The 16,518-nt window shown below is 38.9% G+C and overlaps 1 protein-coding gene across 4 annotated transcripts in view; it reads right to left on the reverse strand.

The window, feature by feature from the left end:
- Positions 1-16,518, reverse strand: part of FRY (FRY microtubule binding protein) — a 271,683-nt gene that overhangs the window by 188,425 nt on the left and 66,740 nt on the right. For all 4 annotated transcript variants that reach the window (XR_004054740.1, XR_004054741.1, XM_030922400.1 and 1 more), the window contains exon 3: positions 13,044-13,097. Coding sequence is in view for 2 of the 4 variants with exons in the window: in XM_030922400.1 (XP_030778260.1) it covers positions 13,044-13,097 (54 nt within the window). In the remaining 2 variants the exon portion in view is untranslated. The remainder of the gene's footprint in view (positions 1-13,043; positions 13,098-16,518) is intronic.

Genomic DNA, 16,518 nt, shown 5'->3' on the forward strand with positions numbered 1-16,518 from the left:
TTTCCTGCTGCGGTCATGAATGCAACAGCAGTCACTTTTCAGAAGAAAGCTAATTATGATGTGGCAAGGTAGTAATTCACTAATTCTCTCTAAAGTCACCCCAACACGAGAAAGGATATTTACTTTCTTAAGTCACCATTATTTAAAATGTTTTAAATTGAGAAATGAAGGACTTTCCTCCCATAGAAGAAAAAGGGATCAGAATTCAGTTTCTGATTATAGGATGACTATCTTAATTATTACATAGGTAATGAAATTTCAAAGCATTACAATTATATTTCAATAATTAAAAAATACTTGTGTAAGTCTGGCGAATCTAAGGAGACACGATGACTAAGCATTCATGTGGTATGCTAAATGGCATCTTGGAACAGAAAAAAGATATCAGAAAAAGAAAGGAAATACAAATAAAGCACGGCACAGAGTTTAGTTAACAATAATGTGCACAGAAGCTCTGCATCCCTTCCCCAGTAGCTTGCCCTACACGCCTCTTCATCTGTATCCTTTGCAATGTCCTTTATAGTAAACCACTAAAAAAGCCCAACACATAAAACAATAATGTACCTATGCTGGTTTCTTAGTTGTGACAAAAGTATCATGGCTATGTAAGATGCTAGCAGTAGGGGAAACTGGCAACTGCCTGAATTATCTTTGCAACTTTTCTGCAAATCCAAAACTATTTCAACATAAAAAAGTTTATTCAAAAAATACATGTGTGGGATATTTACAAGTTCCAGTATTCACTAGAGACCCATAAGAGAGACTGAAACTTACGTTTGACTCCTAAACATCTCTAGGCAATGCATGCAATGTTCCGCTGCTTCACTTATGTGGAACCCCCATTCTCCATAGAGAACTTCCACAGTGTTCATCAGACCTCATCTATAACAATTTCTTAAATATATTTTTTTCTCCCCATTAAAAAGTCACCCTGAATCCATTCTTGGGATTAGACCTACTGGGCATACTTTCCATGGCAAAACACTGAGACCATCTCAGAAGGGATGAAAGGTCAGCATGGGGTGGATGTGTGTGTTTTTCCATCTTTCTGTTACTGCCCTTCTGAGCCCAGGCTTTCAGGAAGGAAGGGTGGAATTTGCAAAGACCTGGCCCTCAAAGCTCAGGAAGGGAGGAAGGTCTAGCTGGCTTCTTGGTTACTCAACTCCTTCATTTACGAGAAGCAGAGCCAATGGTAAGATGAATTCTAGCTCTGTGCTGCTGCTGAAAGAGGGCAGGCCCATTTACAAAGATGTTCTTGTTGCATTTAAATGATCATATTCTTCCACCATAGATGAGCTAGTGAGCTAGGTACTGGGCAGCATGAAGAGATGAAGTGCACAGAATCACAGAACTATTTCGTACTGGTGTTTTCTTTTTTGGGGGGAAAGAGAAGAAAACTAAATGTACTTTGTAAATGTTTTAATGTTTACTTTGGCAGTTCATGTATAAATAGGCCAAAAGAGACTGTTATGCTGCAGCTAAGACACTGATTTTTCATAAGCATTTTATTATACTTCTTAAATGCAAAGAAGGAAACTTTACACACAAATATTTGAATAATTACTCAGTGGAGTCATTCCATATTTTATAGTAATAAGAGTGGCTTCTTGTAAATGGTACATTTAATGAATAATTTTAAAGTAACTGCACTGATGGTCTAATTCTCAAACAAATTCAAGTGGTCAAGCAACTTTGGGGGCCACGATACTCACTGTGTAATACCATAACATGCTGATATCTTTATTTCAAATGCAATTTATTTATACTTGATCACATATCATACTAATGCTAGATTATAGTATTTGATGAGTAATGACAAAGATTTAAGAATAGTTTCATAGAAAAACTTTATATCATAAAAATCTATACAGTAAATGTATTTTTTTCATTCAAGTTAGGAAAAGATCATTATTTGATTTTCACATCTTGGTTCATTTCATAGAACGCAGTGTTCCACTAGAGAATAATTTAAGCAATGCTGACTAACACTAACACTAATGTATAGCCAATGCCAGTTAAATTGCTTCACTCTTAATTGCTTACATTCTTCATTTATACATTTTAAATAGATTTTCATTAAATTGTAGCATTAGAGTCAATGTTGAAACACTAGAATTGCATCTGCTTCCTTTTCTGGAAAATTACTACTACCCAAGATGGTAAAAAGTGATTTTAGCTCGTTTATAGAGGTGTGAGTATGTTTTACCATGTGTTTCCTGTTTACAGACAGTATTTAAACATAGTAAGAAATAAAGTAAACAGTACACAAGTACACAAAAGTACATAAGACATAACATCTGGAAGAAAACTTTAACTGAAGTTACTTAGAATGTTTGGACAAATTATCTGCAATTCACAGAAACGACAGTAGTTAAGAATGTTAAGTCACACTCAATTGCAAATAGTTACAACTTAATGTTCTCAGAACCCAACATGTGATGGCTGACCCCTCATGTGCCATGTTTTCATAGTTTCTCTAGTGTATTGGAAGATCAAATGATCCTGGGTTCAAGCTAGTATGCTGCCTCTTATAGCTATATGAGCTTGACATGCCACCGTTTCTCCGACACTTCATGTTCTCAGCTGTAAAATGGGACTAAATACTTACCTCACTGGGATTTTATGAGGACAAATGAGATGCTATAAAATGTGGGGCACATAATAAACCTTCCAAAATGTGTTTCCTTATTTCATTTCCAAATATAGAAACAGGAGCATTAAAAAAAGAAGACAAAAAATGACTGAGATGAGATCACAGGCTAAGCTAATAACAGAGTAAGTAATAGAAGTTGTTGTCAGAATTTTATTCACCAGAGCTGAAGAAATGTCACTTTCTAGGTATATTGTGGGGACCTGAAAAGCCCCACCTATCCCGTGTCCAAGCACAAACTCCCAGGGTCTTCACTAGAACCCTTGCAACTTAATTTGTGTTCCCATTCTCTTCTGACTCCAGCAGATGTAAATACAATGCCTGTTGCCTGGCGCCTTGCAAATGCTTACGTTAGAGGTCACGGAGCAATGTTTGTTCTACATTAGACCCTTGAGAGAAAGGTAGTAAACATTTAGCTCCCTGAGTTTGCTGCAGGCAACAGCTCACTACAAAGCCAATGGGAAAGGACACCGAGGATAGTAACTCATGACTATTCTGGACACAGAATCAATCAACTGAATAAAACCAACTATTAACTCAGGATCCTCAACTGCTCTGAGAAAAGCGTTGAGTCCAAATATAAGTGGGTTGTGACAAATGGACACAACCCTCTGCAAGAAGGCACAGTGTGAAGCTCTTGTACCTCATTCAGTATAAGAGGGTTCTGTAAAACACATGTAGCCCTTATGTGTTCTCCCCTTTCTCATCTAATTCTCAATTATCTGTCTTTCTTCCTGACAGATTCTCAATCACCCATGCAATGCTGATGCTTCCTCTTCCTGCTTCACTGCCAACTCTCTTCTTCTCCCTCTCCCCTCCCCCTCCCTCTCCCCCTCCCCTCCCCCTCCCTCTCCCCCTCCCTCTCCCTCTCCCTCTCCTTCTCCTTCTTCTTCTTCTGAGATGGAGTCTCACTCTATTGCCCAGACTGGAGTGCAGTGGCACAATCTTGGCTCACTGCAACCTCTGCCTCCCAGGTTCAAGTGATTCTCCTGCCTCAGCCTCCTGAGTAGGTAGGACTACAGGCATGCACCACCACACGCAGTTAATTTTTTTTTTTTTTTTTGTATTTTTAGTAGAGATGGGGTTTCACCATGTTGGTCAGGTTGGTCTCGAGCTTCTGACCTCAATGAGCCACCTGCCTCAACCTTCCAAAGTGCTGGGATTATAGGAGTGAGCCACTGCACCTGGCCCCAACTCTCTTCTTGATCCCTGAAATCTGATTTCTGTTCTTGCCACATTATTGGCACCTTTATTTGAAAAACCAGCAGGGACAATTCAAAGGCCAACCAATGGCCTTTTTTGCAATCATTTCCCTTGAAGTCTCCTGAGCAAATGACAGGATTTACCAGGTTCTCCTGGAAAGGATTTCCTCCCCAGAATCCTATGATGTTGCCCTGTCTTAATTAGCTTCCTGTACTTTCTCTTATCTTCTGTGCTGTTCCTCATGAAATGCCAAGCATAGTAGGACAATTCATCTGTGACAATAAGGATCTGAATTCTGATTGCTCTGACACATGCTCCTTTGCAGAGTAATCAGACTTTATTATGCAAAGAGAAAATGACTTCTACTTACTGTATGAGACTGTTTTAAAAGCTGAAATAATACTTCAGACAGAAAAACATTGTACAGCATACAATTTTTGGTATCATTTAACACATTGTATGTTTATATCATCATTAAATACTATAAAAGCAAAGGTCTAAAAGCCAAGGGCAGAGCAAATCAACAAGCAAGCATTTGCATGTGGCTGGAAGGTATGTGAAAGAATATTCATTTATGACTTCATTCATCAGTCAGAATTTTCATTTCTGAGAATGACTGTATCTAGTGGCTGTCATTCATACAATCTCCAACAGGCAAGGGTCACAAACTCCCTCAGGTGAGACTTCTTTGGAGTGTTGTTTCTTCACTTCTAAAAATGGGCTCACACGATATTGGAGCTGTATTTGACCATCATCCACCCGGGCCCACGTTCATCACAGCTGGACGAGAAGTTCTTTGTTGTTGGCTATTGTTTCTTTGGAGAATCTGAAATAAAATGCTGTGGACTTTTATTTTAAAAAGATATCTGTACAAAGAAGAAAATCACTTGAAGGTAAAATGGTGAGCTCACCATGCCTTTCATTTACAGACGCTCTCCACAGATGCCAGCTAAGGAACTCATCCCTGGTACCATGATTATGTTCTAGCACACTGGTTTGTCATTTAGGTACTGCCAATCATAATCAGCCACTATAACTTAGCTTGTGAAAGCAAGCTTCCAAGTATTTAACATTAGTCCATCAACTATGAAAATGCACTCTACATGTCCATGAATAGCCACTGCAGCAAAAGCCTTCCTCAAAGCCACTTCCAGTGAGCTCCTAACTGCTAACCTCCAGTTCTTCCTGGTCTACATCTTCCGTGATGTCCCTGTATCAGCTAGCTGTGATGGACCATCCCTGCCCTAGAGAGCCCCATCTCCTAGGCTTCTCCCACTTTTCAAACTACCCTTTTTCTAGCCATTCTTTTGTAGGTCCCACCTCCTGATACTAAAATTGTTATGATATTCTTCACTCATGTAATCTGTCTCTCTAACAGTGTTTGTTGAGTGACCACATAACAAATTGAACCCCAGTTATTTTTCTTGAGATATTCTACCTTCCCCGAAAACTCAGTATGCATACTGTTTTATAGCCTTCCCTTGTTTTCTGACCCCAAGCATAGTTTCTTCTGCTTGAAGAGCTCATAGTCCATAGAAAATAATCTAGGCCCCTCAGCATGGCTTCTACCACCCACTGCAATGGGTTCAGTCCACCTTTCCACCTTCATCCCCAGCACTCTGCTCTTTTCACCTTCAACTTCTCCTTTCTCTGTGAGATCCGTGCTGCCTAGCATACCCTGGCCCAACTTGTTCATCTGGATAAAAGGTTTATTTGAAATGTCACTGGCTCCTTGGTTGCTTCTTGTAACACACACCTGTGTACCTTCCTAGCATCATTAACTGCTCCTTTATCTGAGTTCCTAGAGCACTTGATACAACCTCTATTATAGCCTTTACATTGCCACATTATTTGTGTAGATAATGGTCTTCCTTCTGGGATTGAGAATTCCTGGAGGACAGGGCTCTGTCTTATTCATCTTCGTAACTTCAGTACCTTGCACAGATCCTAGTATGTATTGGGCACTCATTGTTTGTTTAATTGAATGGAAATCGCACCAAATCATGTTTAAAACTACAGTTATCCTTTGTTTCTCCTTCTCTCAACCAATATTGATTCTTCTTTTATCATTTTGCTTATAATTATCCTTTCTTATAAAAGTCTCACTGCCTCCATTTTAGTTTAGGCCCTTTTAGCTTCAAATCTTCATCAATGCCATGCTCCCCAAATGCCTTAGGCCTCTCCATTACTGCCTTTACGACCACTGTCTCCTTAAGGCTAACATTAAGTTGCCACCTTGATACTGGTATGCATACAGCCGCATCTCACTGGCATTAAGATCTTCTGCAATCTGATCCTTTCCTACCTATGCTGCCTGATCTCTTTTTTAACTTCCCCTAAACTGTAGGAAATGTTTGTTTATATTGGAAAACCAGAGCATACCTCTCAAGGGGATATCTGATTCTGAGTGTATGGGGGCTTTACACCTGTCAATGCCTTTGAGCTATTTTAAAATTGTATAAGTGGTAGATACCTGATAGCAATGCAAAATAATTCTTGTCTATAGACACGAAAAACTGTCCAGTGAAGGTTCAATGGACTTCCCTCCCCCACATAAAGGAAGCCAGTTTTGCCTCTGATTGTATTCATTTCAATGCTGATTGATAAATGTGTCTGTTTTTTGGAATGTCTAAACTGGTTGTAACATCCTTCACTAATAGCAAGTTAAAAAATGTTTAACACAGGTTCATTTTAAATCTCTATGTGAGTCATATTTTTGCCTGTTTTTGAAGATTATCCTTTAACAATACATGCCTTCTGCATCGACTAAATTGATCCATTTCTAAGTTCCTCAAAGATAACTGACAGTATCATTTTTCTGTTCAGGACCTTTGCATAAAATATTCCTTTCTTCTGACATTTCCTATCTTCCTCACCATCAACACTCAGCAAATCCTACTGATTCTACTGTTTCAGGCACCTGATAAACCTTGTTCTCATCTGGAAGGCATTTTCTAGCTAGGCGCCTGGCCCCGAGGCATGTGTCTTCTGTCCCTGAAGTCTCACCATGTTTACTGTCCACGCCATTCATGCGGCACTTCTTATACATGCAGGCCTATGTCAAAGCTGGTTGTGCACTGCTTGATCCTCTTCTGGATCTAGAGCTTCTGGAATGTGAAACACATTCCTGGGGACCACATTCTTACATCTCTGTGTCTCATATAAAACTTTCTGTGTATATATATACATATACACATGCACAGGGTTTGCTACATTACTTTATTACCAGAACGATTTTTAGTTCATTTTACTCGCTACGCTCTGACAGTTACTATAGCAATTTAAAATAAATAGTGGTAGTATATATATCTTCAAATGCTGTTGGAAATCTCTTCCGCCTTTATTGATTCTTGTTACTGGGTATGACTTTATCACTAGCATGGACCGGAAGCGATAGCCCATACTGCTCTGAACCTCTGCTGCCTGCTCCATGAAGGCCTCCCTGGCTCCTCAGGGTAGGGTGAAATTTGGTCTCCTGAGGCTCACACCAGCTTTAGCTTACTTGCTAGCCTGGGGTTATCATTTATTTGATTGTAGCTTTATTTTTCTTTCCCACAAGACTCCAGTGGTGGGGCCTCTAGGGCAGGTACTATGCTTCCTTCCTGTCTGTTTCCATGAGTTGGCGTAACGCTTGGCCCATGGTTGCCGGGAGGTAGGTGCTGTATAACAATGGAAAAAAACCTCACATTCCTGAAATTTGTGAAAAGTGAAATTCTGGAAATGAGGGCACAAATTCCTAGTTCTCCAATGTGTAAAGCATTCACTAGTATATTTCTCCTACTAACACTGAGCTTTAAAAATCCTATTTAGACATCTTGTCATTCATAAAATCTTTTTTCCAGGTTTCTTCTTTTTTTTTTTTTTTTTTTGAGACAGAGTCCCACTCTGTCACCCAGGCTGAAGTGCAGTGGTGTGATCTTGGCTTACTGCAACCTCCGCCTCCCAAGTTCAAGCGATTCTCCTGCCTCAGCCTCCCAAGTAGCTGGTATTACAGGCATGTGCCACCATACCTGGCTAATTTTTTTTTTTTTTTTTTTTTTTTTTTTTTTTTTTTTTTGAGGCGGAGTCTCGCTCTGTCGCCCGGACTGGAGTGCAGTGGCCAGATCTCAGCTCACTGCAAGCTCCGCCTCCCGGGTTTACGCCATTCTCCTGCCTCAGCCTCCCGAGTAGCTGGGACTACAGGCGCCCGCCACCTCGCCCGGCTAGTTTTTTGTATTTTTAGTAGAGACGGGGTTTCACCATGTTAGCCAGGATGGTCTCGATCTCCTGACCTCGTGATCCGCCCGTCTCGGCCTCCCAAAGTGCTGGGATTACAGGCTTGAGCCACCGCGCCCGGCCCATACCTGGCTAATTTTTGTACTTTTAGTAGAGACGGGGTTTTGCCATGTTGGCCAGGCTGGTGGTCTCCAACTCTTGAGCTCCGGTGATCCACCCACCTTGGCCTCCCAAAGTGCTGGGATTACAAGCGTGAACCATTATGCCAGGACCTTCCAGGTTTATTCTCACAGAGTTGGAGTATAATTAGGTTAAATTTAGAAACACTAAGCCAATAAAATTATGAGTGTAAAAATATAAAATATACAAGAAAACATGAAGTTTTAGCTTCTAAATGTATACATATATTTAAGTTCAAACTGGAAAATTGGCAAATTTGAGGAGAAACCCACAGTGGGAAAGAAAGAGGTACAGAACTGTAAATAGTTCTACTTCGGGCATTTTGGCTAAATATCTAGTGGATAAATCTAGCTGTTACCCAATAACAGCTTTTCTTCTTTTTCTTTTCTTCTTCCTTAGATATAAAATACCCCATTTTTAGATGGACACAGTCGCCCAAAGTAAAATTTCTCCACCTTTCTTATAGCTAGATGTGGCCAAGTGATTGACATTTAGCTAATTGGATATAAGTAGATTTGGTATATGCTATATTGGAAAGTTTTGCTTTTTGTCCTTCTATAATTCTTGTTCCATTTCTCATTCTGGCTGCCTGGAATACAGATGCAATGGCCAAGCTCTAGCAGCCATAATGGATCCTTGAGAATGTAAGCCATACATAAGAAAGAAAATTAATCTTGCTCAAGAAGATTTTACTTTATGTGCCATTTGTAGCCAAAGCTAATCACAACTGAAAAAGATTTTAGATCCTTTACCTGCTGAAAACTTCCCTCTCAACTCTCATCAACCTAGTTTTTAGAAACAGAGATTATGAAGTAAAAAGCACAGGCTGTACAGTAAGAAACAATAAATTACAGTTTTGGCTCCTTCAGGTTTGAGTCATATAATACTGGGAAACTTCTGAGACATCATTATTATTGTCTCTATATTAAATATAATATCATATTAAACATAATGTTATATATCCTATAGATATACTTAATATTAACATAATATATTAATATTAATGCAATTGTATATTTAATGTTACTATAATTTAATATTATATTTAATATTAATGTGTTACATTTAATATAGAGATAATAATGTTACCTTCTTGGAGTTGCTGGAAGGACTGAGTGATGTCAGGTGAGATAATATGAGAAGGGGCTGGGTAAACTGTAAAGTATTACATGAATTTTTTTTGCTTCTATTTCTAGCAAGAAGAAAATGAATCATGGTCTGGTTAGGTAGAGGAGTAAAAAGGGCCATTCAGGATTAGGCAGTGAAACAGTAGATACCCAGCTCTATATATCCTGTTGTTCATGCCAGTGATATGTAGAAGAAAGAATTTGATACAAATATCTCTTAAACAGGAACCAACTGTATGTTGTTCAAAGGATGCACTTAGCATAGTACCTATCATATAAGTACTAAATAAATGCTATCTCTATTAGTACAACTACTCCTACAATTATAGCAATGGAGTCTGAACCACTCAAGGTGGCATCTCCAGCATGTTCTTTTCCCATAGACAGACCTCTGTGGGAACCCAGATTAAAATCTTACTGTTTGGAATAAAACTGTATAATTTGAATGTTTAATGCCAAAGGACTAAGAGACCTTGCTATATTCATGGCCTTACCAACAGAACTGAAGTTCTTAGAGTTTGTTGGCTGCAACAGCAGATGAGCACTGTTTAGTGCTGCTGAGATTAGTAATTGATAAAGAACAAAAATGTATTCATCATAGTTCTGAAGGCTGGGAAGTCCAAGATCAAGTCACCAGCAGGTTCACTGTCTGGTGAAGGTTCAGTCTCTACTTCCAAGACGGCTCCTTGAACACTGTGTCCTCACATGGAGAAAGGACCAAAAGAGAGGAGCTCCCTGTGTCAAGACCTTTCATAAGAGCACCTAATCCCATTCATAAGGGAGGAGCCCTCATGGGAAAATTACCACATAAAGGCCCCACCTCTTGATACTATCACATTAACAGCAGCTGAATTTTGGAGGGTACACGTTTGAACCACAGTAAGCACTTTCAAAAGCTATTATACTTTGCCAACTTTTTCCCCATTGAATCTACAGGTGGACCAACTTTAGTCAAGCTTCTCTATGGCCTTATATTAGTCTGTTCCCAGGCTGCTAATAAAGACATACCAGAGACTGGGTAATTTATAAAGAAAAGAACTTTTATTAGCTCACAGTTCTGCATGGCTGGGAGGCTGCACAATCACGGTGGAGGGTGAATGAGGAGCAAAGTCACGTCTAACAATGACAGCAGGCAAGAGAGAGCACATGCAGGGGAACTCTTCTTTATAAAACCATCAAATCTCATGAGATGTATTCACTGTCATGAGAACAGCATGGGGAAGACTGGCCCCCCATGATCTGATTACCTCTCACTGGGTCTCTCCCATGACATGTGGGAATTATGGGAGCTACACTTCGAGGAGAGATTTGGGTAGGGACACAGCCAAACCACATCAGGCCTGAAAGTCTTGCTATCACTTTAAAACAGGATTAGATTTATGTGGCTTGTCCTCTCTCACAGTTCATTTGTGAGTTTATGATGTAATGATCAGAGGACAATCCTATGTGTCCTATTTGAAAGTTCTTAGTGACCATCTTACTACTGGTTCACGCTTAAAGGGTCTTTAATACATAGAGATACGTTACAAGGCAGGGCTTCTCAAGCGTTAATGTGCATGTGAGTCACCTGGAAGTTTTGTTAGGTGGCGGATGCAGCAGTTCCGGGGCCAGGCTGACAGTCTGCATTTCTAACAAGCTCCCAGGTGATGCTGATGACACAGATGCATGGACAACACTTGGAGATGCAAAGTTAAAAGTTATATAGCTAATTAAGTGACAAAGGTGGGATTTAAACCCAGGTCTAATTCCAAAGGTCATGTCTTTTCCACAATACTGAGATTCAGAAATAGAAAGCTGAGTAATAAATGAGAAATTGTGTTTAAGCCCAGTTATTTCGGATTACTATTATCTGCAAAGTTAAAATTTAGGACCATTTTCTCAGAGAATAAAGAGAGGTACATTAAGCTGGAGAAAAATGTTTTTGAAGAAAGGACAGTGATAATTTAATAGGATAAAGAGACAAAGAATATAAAATAGAGTGGAAAGATAATAGAAGACAGGTGATAAGTATTTACATTTTTTTTTTTCGAGATGGGCTTTCACTGTTACCCAGGTTTGAGTGCAGTGGTGTGAACTTGGCTCAACTGCCACCTCCACCTCCTCAAGTGATCCTCTCACCTCAGCATCCTGAGTAGCTGGGACCACAGGCATGTACCACTATGCCTGGCTAATTTTTTTGTATTTTTGATAGTGGCAAGGTTTCATCATGTTTCCCAGTCTGGTCTTGAACTCTTGGGCTCGGGAGATCCACCTGCCTCGGCCTCCCAAAGTGCTGGAATTACAGGTGTGAGCCACTGCGCCCAGCACTATTTACATTCTTAAAAAGCCACAACTTGCCACATTTCCAAAATGGTAACCCCAAACATCATATACCATATTCACCAAGGGTCTCTGACCACCTTGGCACCTGCCAGGTGATAACAACAATGGACAATGTGACTAGAAAAGATAGCGTTATGGCACAAAGAGATGAGGTCCATCTTCCATTTCACCAGCATTCTAGAAAATGGCCAGCTCGGCTAGCAACAGAGCAAGCCCAGAGCCACGCCACTCAGCTGGCTGTGAGCATAAACCTGTGAGGTCTCCTTCAGAGAACAGCTCATAAAATAGAAAATGAAGGATTTTGTCTGTACAATCATGATGTTTCTGGATCATACAAGTCTAAATTTGTACCCAGGGAGACTTCCTCTGGATTTCATATTAAAGGCAATTTCAAAGCCCTACAGAAAGTGTACACCCTGTGTGTTTTTCATTAGACCATAAAAACACCATACTAGCTCAAGCCAGGGAATATCCAGCAGTATTTTGTATCTGACGCTGGCACCAACTAACATTTCTGAAGAACATAGTGCCTTTTTTGTCATTAACTGCAAAAGTTTAGGAAACTTCACAAACATACCTCCGGCCTCTGTGGATGTCCTGTTATCCATCATTTTTAAACGTGCCAAGGACCTTCCTGAAATTACTGAACCAGAATCTATCAGATCCTGATATTGTACGTTTATTACCAACTGTTTAGAGTTGAATGTTCTTTTACTAGTCCTAATCTATTTTCAAAGGACTTACTTTGTATTTATTCTGTCTTAAATCATTTTGTTCATGTATTATTTTAACTGTTAGAATCTTAAGATCCTATACTGTGTTATACTCATCTTTTAGGTAGTACCTTTCTCACAAGACAGTGAATTCTTGAAGGCCTAAAACTTATCTTAGATTTTGTATCACCGGTACCTAGCACAGCATCAAGCAAATAGTAGGCCTCCAAAAAAGTGTTGGATGAAAACAAGAACAAGCTCTAGTGCAGAGATCTGATCATCACATAGTATCATTTATTTAGAAGAATCTCAAGTTTTTAAAGGAATGGAATTTCCTTTAAACTCTTTTCTTGGTTTCTTTAATTCCAATATGTAAAGATATAGGAAATAATCAATTGAAGACCTACTCATATTATCCCAATACTTTCCAGTTCTTTTTGATTCTAACCGATAGACATTTACTGAACAGCTATAAACCACAACCATGAAAACTGCAGGGTACAGTTCTTAAGATCACATACCCATATTCTCTTTGAGGACGTTCATCCATACAACAATAGTGAGCATGCAGGCCCTGCCTTGCGTGAATGCTGAACTAAAGGAAAACTAGCATGTAACATATACATCACATACCTGATCAAACTGGGGGTCTTCTCCACGTTGCAGGGATTTTGTCAATGGCTTTTCCTAGAAAGAAAAAGAATACATGCAAGGATAATTATTAGAGTCTCTTAAATAGTATAAAAGAAATGCCATTATTGTTCCATTTTTCCTCACTCATTTCTCTCCTTATAGAATGAGGAGGATGCCAATTTTTAAATGAGTGAGGAATTCTCCCTTAGGTATTGTAACCATAGTAGTTATGTTTGATCATTACTGCCACGGCTCTTGCTATTTATCTTAATATACATCTCTTAGACCAAAACATTAAGAATCTGATACTCAGGGAAACTCATATTAAAACTACAATGAGATATCACCTCTTACCTGTCATAAGGACTTTTATCAAAAAGAAAAAAGATAATAAATGTTGGCAAACATGTAGAGAAAAGAGAACTCTTGTATATTGTTAGTGGGAATGTAAATTAGTAGAGCCACTGTGGAAAAAAGTATGGAAGTTTTTTAAAAAATCAAAAATAGAACTACCATATGATCCCTCAATTCACCTTCTGGGTATGTATCCAAAGAAAATGAAATCAGTATCTTGAAAGATATCTGCATGCTCATGTTAACTGCAGCATTATTCACAATAGCCAAAATATAGAGTCAGTCTAAGTATCCATCAGTGGATGAATGGATAAAGAAAATGTGCTATATATATATACAATGGAAGACGATTTAGTCTTAAAAAAGAAGGAAATCCTGTTATTTCTGACAACATGGATGAACCTGGAGGATTATTATGCTGAGTATATAAGCCAGGCACAGAAAGACAAATACTGTACAATCTCACATAAACCTGAAATTAAAAAAAAAGTCAAATTCACAGAAGCAGAGACTACAATGGTAGTTACCAGGGGCTGGTGGATGAGAGGAAATGGAAGATGTTGATCAAAGAGTACAGAGTTTCATTTAGATAGGAAGATTAAGTTCTGGAGAGCTACTGTATAGCATGGTGACTGGTGACTGCAGTTAATAATGTATTGTGCTATGGCCTCAATGTATCCCCCCAAAATTCAGATGCTGATACCTTCAAAGTGATGGCGTTAAGAGGTGGGGCCTTCGGGAGGAGATTAAATCGTGAGGGCAGAACCCTCCTGAGTGGGATCAGTAAGAGGCCCTAGGGAGCTTGTTCGCGCCTTCTGTCATGTGAAGATGCAGCGGGAAGGCAACATCTATAAAGGAAGGGGGCCCTCACCAGACACTAAATATCCCGTGCTTTGATCTTGGACTTCTGGGTATCCAGAACTCTGAGCAATAAATGTCTATTGTTGATAAGCCACCTACTTTATGGTAATTTTTTATAGCATCCTGAATGGACTAAGACACATTGTATACTTGAAAACCACTAAGAAAGTAGATTTTTAAATGATCTCACCACAAAAAAATAATTTATGTAACGTAATAGAAATCTTAATTAGCTTGATTTACTCATTATACATATATCAAAACATCATGTTGTAACACCATACATAAACTTTTTATTTGTCAATTAAAAAAAAGAATCTGATGTTATAAGTGGTCCTATGTCTTCAATAGCAACAATATAATAAAAACCAAAAACTTTATTTGAAAAATTTAATATTTATCTTGGGACTTGACAGATAATAAAAACTTGAGGCCAGGCGCATTGGCTCACGTCTGTAATCCCAGCACTTTGGGAGGCTGAGGAGGGTGGATCATGAGGTCAAGAGATGGAGAACATTCTGGCCAACACGGTGAAATCTTGTTTCTATTAAAAATACAGAAATTAGCTGGGTGTGGTGGCACGTGCCTGTAATCCCAGCTACTCAGGAGGCTGAGGCAGGAGAATCACTTGAACCCAAGACTGCACCACTGCACTCCAGCCTGGTGACAGAGCAAGACTCCATCTCAAAAAATAAAAATAAATAAAATAAAAATAAAAGTTGAAAGCAATTCACTATTTCAAGTCCCTAGATTTAGAAGCAAAGTAAGATTTATTTATTAGACTGGTACTGAGGGAGAACCTACCAATCATACATTTACCAGGTGTAACTGGTGAATTTGGGGCATGTGATTTGTCTTGCACCACATCTAGTTCTCTGCAAAAATAGTATCAGTAGTAACAAAAGTCTACTACAGAAACAATTCTCCCTAATTATTACATCTTTGTTTACATTAGGAAGCCTTAACTGATCTTCCAGCAGAGCATTTTTTTTCAATTCAAAGAGTTTAATTCAGACATTATTGACATTTTGAGAACTCCAGAAAATGTAACTCAAAGCAAGGCCTCAGTTTTCCAGACCAAAACTTCTGAGGAAAATATCCATCATGAACAGTCTTCTGTTTTCAATCCATTTCAGAAAGAAATTTTTACATATCTGGTAGAAGAATTCAAAGTATCTATTGTAAATAAATTAATTACATGGGGAATGTTCATTGACACAAGGAAATAGAGGTTTTATGTTGACTGTATTACATGTTTTCAAAATCATATTTCTTTGTACTCTTTCAGAGAGCTTTTTAAAACTTGGACAACTTGAATTTTTAATTATAGAATAATATATATTGCTAATTCACCCTTTCCAAAATGACTCAACTCACGCAGCATTGCTTTTTAAGCCTCCAGTGGAGCATTTTATATTACTTATCCTTATGTGTGTGTGTGTGTTAGCGTGTGTGTGTGTGTATGTATGTGTGTGTACATATATATACACATACACACACATATATACACATATATACACACACATATATATACATATATATATATATGTCTTTTCTATGGAAGTTCATTCTGATCCCAAATTTGATTTAGGATTAGAAACAATGCAAAAGCTATATATCAAAAAATATTAAGTTTTACTTTGGCCAGTGCAGGTTCCCTAGCAAGACTCCATGTATATTTACCTGCTCACATAGACCCTCTCACTGTGGGTCTAATCATTTCTCCTCCACTCACAAAGACGATGTATACCTAAGGCATATACAAGCCCCACCCCCGCCCCATACTGTCCTTGTTCTTGAAGAAATGCACATGGTAGTCTTATCCTGCAAGTCTGAGGTTTCACCAAGAGCCTTACAAATCAACTACTTTGTCGCCATCATAAAATATACAGGTTCAAAATGTGTATTCATGAAAAACACAGAGAATACTGTGTTCTTATGGGTAACATTTTCTGTTCAAAGTATACTATCTAGATATAATGAATAGATGCTATATCTTTATTTATCACTCAACAGTGACTGAGGGTTCACATGCGTCAAATGCTACATGCCAGGGTGGAATACTGAAGAACACATGATATCCGCTACTGGGGCGAAGAGTCGAGTCTGAGAGGGGAAATGTGGTTAATTTCCTCTTCTGAGTGTTGTCGCTATTTGTTCATTATTCAAACCTCAGCTGAACTATCACTTCCTCAGGGAAGCCCTTCTCTGAGCCATCCCCCAACACCTGGTGCCTCTCCCTGGCACATGCCTGCAAAGC

Source organism: Rhinopithecus roxellana, chromosome 18, assembly GCF_007565055.1.
Source record: "Rhinopithecus roxellana isolate Shanxi Qingling chromosome 18, ASM756505v1, whole genome shotgun sequence".
NCBI classification, from domain to species: Eukaryota; Metazoa; Chordata; class Mammalia; order Primates; family Cercopithecidae; genus Rhinopithecus; species Rhinopithecus roxellana.